This window comes from Hippopotamus amphibius, chromosome 11 (genome assembly GCF_030028045.1).
Source record: "Hippopotamus amphibius kiboko isolate mHipAmp2 chromosome 11, mHipAmp2.hap2, whole genome shotgun sequence".
Lineage (NCBI taxonomy): Eukaryota > Metazoa > Chordata > Mammalia > Artiodactyla > Hippopotamidae > Hippopotamus > Hippopotamus amphibius.
In genome coordinates, this window is record NC_080196.1 from 4,455,138 (window position 1) to 4,462,066 (window position 6,929).

Genomic DNA, 6,929 nt, shown 5'->3' on the forward strand with positions numbered 1-6,929 from the left:
AATAGTGGAGGAAATAGCTCTGTAAACTAATGACTGCAAGTCTGGGTGCTCCGTAATTCAGATGGTTCCCATAGTACTCTTGTCTGCTATGGTATCGGCACCTATGTCCTGTATTAGATGGGCACCCAGGAGTGTGGGTTGGTGAATGAATATATTAATGGCAGATACTTATTGAGTGTTTACCATGTGCCGGGTGTTTTTGCAAGAGTTTTACATGTGCTAAATGCTCACAATGTGTGGGGTGGATATTACCATCACCCCACTTCCTGATAAGGCAACTGAGGCACAGAGAGGTTAGGCTATTTGTTTATTTAGTAAGAAAAATAGTCAAGAGTCAAGCCCAGCCTGGACAGTCTGACCCAGCGTCTGTGCCACTCTGCCTGTCACATGCTAAGTGCCCGGTGTTGGGGGATCACAGAGGAGACGGCCACCATCTGAGGTCTCACTGTTCAGTGCTGACATGAGTCCACCCAGCACCACAGTGTCTCAGCCCCTGGACCCCCTCACCTCCGACACCCACGTGCATCTTTCCACCTCAACATTCCCCTCCGTGAGCCCTGCATGTTGTCAGCTCCGGTAAACGCGCTCTTTCTGAAATCTCGACGTCAAGCCGCCCTCCCTCTGGCTTCCCCACATCCTCCCGCTCACCTCCTCTAGGTACTGGATTGCAGTGATGGAAACTCCATTCAACCGACTCCACCACAGACTTTACTATCAGTCAACCCCTCCCGCCGGCACTGTCTCCCTTACCCTCCTCAGCATCCACGGTCTATCATCACCCGCTTCCCTGCATCTCTTCCCAACAGCCTTGCCTTCCTCTCCTTATTCTTGTCCAGCAAGACCCCAGCCCAACCATCTATCCCCTCTACTCTTGATCAGAGCTCCTGAATGTTGCTGAGAACATACACATCTGGGTTGACTGCAGCATCTTGAAATTTACGCCACAAACCTCAAAAGCAAACAAACAAAAAAAATCAACACTGCCTAGCAATCCTACCATTTTTCAAGGAACTCTCTTCCCCACTGTCCATGATGACTAGTATAAACCATCTTCTTGCTCCTCAATGCACCACAGCTCTCACCATCCACTTTCCCCTACCTCTTCACCCACAACCTTCACTAAGAAACAGAAGTAATCAGACAGTAATCGGGATGGTATCGGTCCTGCAGTGCTCTTCCACCAGCTTTTTAAATGACTGCCGTATTTAAAACGGATAATCAACAAGGACCTACTGCATAGCACAGGGAACCCTGCTTAATACTCTGTAATAATCTAAATGGGAAAAAAATTTGAAAAATAATAGATGCATGTATATGTATAACTGAATCACTTTGCCATACACCTGAAACTAACACAACATTGTTAATCAACTATAATCCAATATAAAATAAAAATTTTAAATAATAATAATAATAATAATAATAGCCTCATTCTCCTCCCTCAGGGAGATTGTATCATTCAACCACTATCTCCTTAAGGATGCCTTCCCGGACCAGCCGTCTTCTCAAACATAGCATTTCTCGGTTCGTAACTTTAGCAAATTTCATTGAGTGCTTTTCAGACATCGTTATCGGTGCTTCTGCGGATTAGCTCCCTTCATTCCTCACAGCTCTGTTATTGTCATTACTTACCGTCTTCAAAACGAGGAAACTGAGCCCAAAGAGACCAGAACTATCCGAGGTCAGTGAGTTACCAGAAGTTGTCTTAGGACTTAACCTTGAGCATCGCGGGGCCAGCCTGGCCTCCTAACCATCATTCCACGTGCCTCTTCTTTTAGCACTTTCTACAGTCTGGATACTATCGCGTTTCCTGATTTGTGTACTGTCAGTTTCCTCATTAGAATATAAGCAACGTTTGGACAGAGAGCTTATTCTTCATCACTGGCTCCCCAGGGCGCAGTAAGCACAGATAATGCAGCAGATTGGTTCTGTTCTCAGTGATTAAACGACATTATGTGTGTTTTGTCTGTTTTTCCAGAGCAGATTTACTATGCCGGCTCTGTCAATAATCCTGGGTTTGAAATTCCCAAGGTAAGGTTTTGGTTTTCTGTTTTATTTTGTCCCTTAATTGTTGTGTCTAGCAGTTTCTTAAAGAAGGAGATGCAGAGAATGGGGGGGCAGGGAGAGGAGAGCAGAGGCGGAGAAAGAGAAGGAGGGGGAGAAGGGAATTAAGCTGAAAACCTGAAGCTTTTGTGCAGCCCATCATGAAGAAAACCCTTTCTCAGCGAAGCTGTTCCCTCATCGTGGGCCCTTGCTAATGCTTGATGCAGGAGTTTTGGCGTCTTGGTATTTAACACATTTGTCCTGTGGAGCCCTAGGGCATCCCTCGTGTCCACAGCTCTCCTGGAGAGGGATTCTGGGGTCCTGTCCGGTACGTTGGCCATGGTGGGGGGGGCTCCACATGGTTAGAGCTATTGGAGGTGAGGGAGGCAGCTGCAGGCGGGCTGGCCTTTCAGGGAAAGCAAGAAACACACCTGGAAAGCTTAAAGCTCCCCCAGGTACCAGTCATTCACAAGTTACCACCCAGTAAATAAAATGCCCACATCTTCTTAGGGTCAGATAACCTTGAAGGATGTGCTCTAACAATTTTCCTTTGAATACACTCAGTCATTTTTTGATCCATTTTAAAACCTTTCGTAATTTTCCCCTACATACTTATGCTTGGTGTTAAAATAATCTGTTTAGGATTCCAAGAAATAAAAATGCTTAATGGCAAAAAAAAAAAAAAAAAAAAAAAAGCCCACATCTTGCACATTCACTAGTGAGGCTCACAGTTAAGAGTAGATTTTTCCACTAATTCCTTTTCATTCAAAATACCGTGACTTTATGAAACAGCTGAATTCCACCAGTTCTGACATAAGTGATCCATTCTTAGTAGCTACTCCTGAGAGCATCCTTTGAACAACATCAAAAGAATCACAAAAATGTAATCATTTTCATTTTTTGTTTTTCAACTTCATCCTTTGCATCTTCCAAAACCTGAGTGTGACTCTAGAAAAGAATCTCCTTCTCCTTGAAGAGTCTCTTGAACTCGTTTCATTTCCCTGTGTGTTTCCTCAGTTTCAAGCCATCAAGTCTCCAGACCATCTGGGGCTTTCACTCGTGTTGCTGTGGCAGCTGGGAAGCGTCCAGCCTTCCAGAGTTTTCTCCTCAGGACTTTCAGTGTCATTATGAGAGATGTGCAAACTCTCTTCACTTCCAGGACATGAGACCGAATTTCTTCCACATAGTTTTCACTTTAAATCTTTGCTATTTGAGTTTTTTTCTTTCTTTCTTCATTTTCCTTTGGACCTTCCCCCCTCCCCTGGAGATTGACTTAAAATTTGCAAACAATTAATTTTTGTCTTGCATTATTAACTTTTTTAAAAAAAAACAGTTACTCAGCAATTGCTGTGTAATAGAAGGGAGAGAACTTAAAGTCACAGAATCACTTTGAAAGAAAATGTAGCAGAGATGTAAAGAGCTGTATTGCAAACACCTAGGATGCGTGGGTGAGTGCATTACTTGCGTCCTTTAACCATGGACAGGGCTCCTCGGGGAGTGCCTGATGTGAGGCTAAGACACGGTCAGGTCGCCTGGCCCTGGGCCTGCTTGTCCAAGCATCCCCAGATGCCCTCTGCCTGCCTCTCCTACCTCTTCTGCTTCTGAGGCCTGGGCCTGGGGAGCAGAAGCCTGGCCAGCCCTGACCCCACCACAGCCAGGCCTGACAGGGGACACATGTGACCTGTCACGTATGCAGCAGAGGCAGCTGGAGGCCTTAATCCCAACTTGAGCTCCCACGCTGGCCCAAGACCAGCCTGGCCAGCCCCGGCGCCCCTGGCGGACAGCCAGCCTGCAAGGCTCAGAGACTTTGCTTCCTAATATGGGACACGAGTGGTGCAAAGACTTTGTGTTTTAAAAGACCTACCCAGGATCCCCCCTCCTCCCACCAAATCCCTCAGAGATGGGCTCTGTGCTAATTCCATCCCCACTTGGCCGAAAACTTTTCCACTCAGCAGTCAGTCTTCAGTGTCTTGGTATTATTTTCTTTTTAACACAACCAGCCCCTTGGCCCAGATTGAAGTCCCTCCTGCAGCGTGCATCTGTCTACAGATGCTGCTTTCTGACTTAGAATTTAGAGGCACTTTTGGGCTTCCAAAGCACAGGATGCCAACTTGCAAGTACGGCCTGAACTGTGTAAGTGCCAAGGGTGCAACTACGGTCTCCTGCCTGGCAAGCCCAGTGCTCTTCAAACAGCAGAAAGGCCCCTGCTCTCTGCGCCTCATCCTTTCCTGCTGCTCGCAGATGGGCACTGTGGCCTAAGTTCCTTCACCCCTTGAAGCAGAGTGTGTGTATCTTGTAATTCGTAACCCGGAACCCCTTCCTTCAAATACGACGTCTTTCATTGGGCTTAGAAAACAATGATGAAAAATTCCGTTGGTTTTCAGTAGCTTTGTGTGGTGTGACCTCAAATGCACGGGGACAGGCAAAAGCAGATGCTGGCGATGAGATACCACCAGATGCAAACGTGAGCTGGTCTTTACTCAGAACTGTTCCTCTAAATGTTCCGTTGTGATTTAAACTCCTAACACCGCCTCTGAAATCACAGCTGCTAACATTGGCGCAGACTCAGGGAGCCTAGACCGTCACAGACTCTTCAGGGTGAAGGGTGCCGTAGGTCACCCTCAGTAGCCCTGACACCCGAGACACCATCAGTGCTGGGGAACCTGGTGGCTCCTGGGCCTCTGCGAATTGCTGGAAAGTTCCTCTCTTCTAGCCTGAGACCCCTCATGCAGTGTCTATCCAGTGGTCTGATCTGTTCCTTCCCTCCAGCTTATACAGATCAAACACCTTCCCTTCCTCGGGTGACGGGCTCCTCAAAGATGGGCCAGGAGTTTCCGGACCATCCTCTGCCCTCCATCACCTAGAGCCTTCCTTCTCGGAACAAGGGGTCCACAGACGTGGCACCGCAGCGTGGCCCATGGAGCCAGGCGGGGCTGCAGCCACGCGCACAGCGGCTGTGGCTCAGGCCTGGGTTCTTTCTGCAGCTGCACACATGGCCCGGCTGGCATCCCCTGACCACAGACACAGGGAGTCCTCTGGTGCGCTGTCACCAGAAGGGAGCCTTCAAAGGCAGGAATACTTTTCCTATCGGAGTGCTTGCGTTACAGGCAGTCTAATTTTGCTCTCCAGCCATCTCCTCCGTCTCAGCAGATGGCACTTCATCCTTCCTGTTGCTCAGGCCGGAACCCTCGGGGTCTCTCTCGACCCCTCTCGTTCCCACCCACGTGGGTTTCCGCAGCAAATCATATTGGCTCTTCTTTCCGAATCTATCCAGAATCTCACTCCTCTCCCCACCTCCACCACCTGCTCCAAACCTTCGCTGCCTCTCACCTGGCTTGTGGTAGCCACCTCCCACCCGGTCTTACTGCTTTCTCCCCTCCCCCATCATCTTTTTTCAACACAGCGGCTGGAAGGACCCTACTGACAGACACATGAGGACAGCCCAGTCCTGAGAGTGGAAGCCAGCGTCCCCTTCACAGCCTGCAAGGCCGTCTCCCCTCCTCTCCTCTCCTCCTGTGGGTCTCCCCCCCACCCCATAGCCCCATCAGCTCCTCACTGACCCCGGACAGCAGGGCACCCCCCAACGTCACCTTCTCGGTGGACCTGCCTTGACCCCCTACTTAAAACTCCAAACCAGCACCAGCCACCCCAGGATCTGCTGGCCGGCCCAGCACCCCCCCCGCCCCCTTCCCTGCAGGAGCTCCATCTGGAGCACAAGACATCTCAGGCTTAGTCGTTTGCCACGGGCACTGTCTGTTCTCCCAGCCAGCCTGGGAGCGCCACCGGGCGGTGTGGCTTATCAGGTTCAACTTTACCCCTAGGGTCTAGAGCAGAGCCTACACGTAGAAGGGAGCCCTAACCACCTGCTAAAGCTGATGTTTCTGTGGCTCACACCTCCTGCTTTCCCCGTGTCCCTTCAGGGAGAGTACCAGGTTCTGCTGGAACTGTACAACCAAGACCACTCCACCGTGGCCTGTGCCAATGCCACCGTCCTTTGCCCCTGAGCACCTGAAGCGCAGAGAGCTGTCCCTTGGAAACCACAGCTCCTCACATTGAACCTGCCGTGAGGAAGGACCAGCGGACAACAGAGCAAGCCTCCCTGAAGGTGCAGGCGCTGATGTCAGCCCCAGGACCAGAGGTCCCCAGACTCCACGGATGCAATGAACCCCCCAAAGGATCTGCTTCTCAGGGGCCCCTGGGCGTCACCCAGCAGTGTTGAGGGTGGGTCCCTCTTCCCTAAGTGTTCACCTGACACCACTCACCTCTTTTTAGCTCCTCGGGGCCCTTCCTCAGTCACCCAAAATAAAGAAACCAGCCCACAATTGTGCCTCATGGTTTGTTCAAGAATCTTGGTACAATTCTGTAGCTATAACGTAAGTTCCATCACACACAGAGCCAGGGGCTGCCGCAGCGTAAGTGATGCTGAGAGATTCAGGATGGTGATGGCCTGGCTGCCATGACAGCGCTGGGGAGGGAGCCGGTCCTTCTCCTGGGAAGTGTCAGGCCCTGGACGTGAGGGCCCAGAAGTTGATGGAACCTCACAAGCTGTCCATCACAACCTCCCTGGAACAAACTTCATTATAATGCATCCCCAAGCACGGCTATCCTGGCCCCAGCACACCACAGCTCTCATGAATGTGTTCATTAATTTACTTCAAGAGTCACAGCTCATCACGCACATACCAGGTCCTGTGCTCAACATTGAGGCTACTCCAGGGAGCAAAACAGACCCTGTCCCTGCCCTCATGGAGCCTGCAGTGCCCTGAAATATTAAAAAGCCTCATGTCCACCAGGGGCCACATCGCGTGTGTACAGAGACACCTCCTTTGATGCCCTCTGTGAATGGTGAGGTTGCCTGTCTGTGGCCAGAGCCATCTGGGGAGCCC

General features: G+C 50.3%; 1 protein-coding gene across 2 annotated transcripts in view; it reads left to right on the forward strand.

Annotated features, from left to right (window-relative positions):
• LY86 (lymphocyte antigen 86) overlaps positions 1-6,358 on the forward strand; it is a 51,781-nt gene extending 45,423 nt beyond the window's left edge. For both annotated transcript variants that reach the window (XM_057699536.1, XM_057699537.1), the window contains 2 exons: positions 1,979-2,031; positions 5,964-6,358. In XM_057699536.1, the coding sequence (XP_057555519.1) occupies positions 1,979-2,031; positions 5,964-6,047 (137 nt within the window). In that variant the 3' untranslated portion in view covers positions 6,048-6,358. The remainder of the gene's footprint in view (positions 1-1,978; positions 2,032-5,963) is intronic.
• The last annotated feature ends 571 nt before the right edge of the window (positions 6,359-6,929 follow it).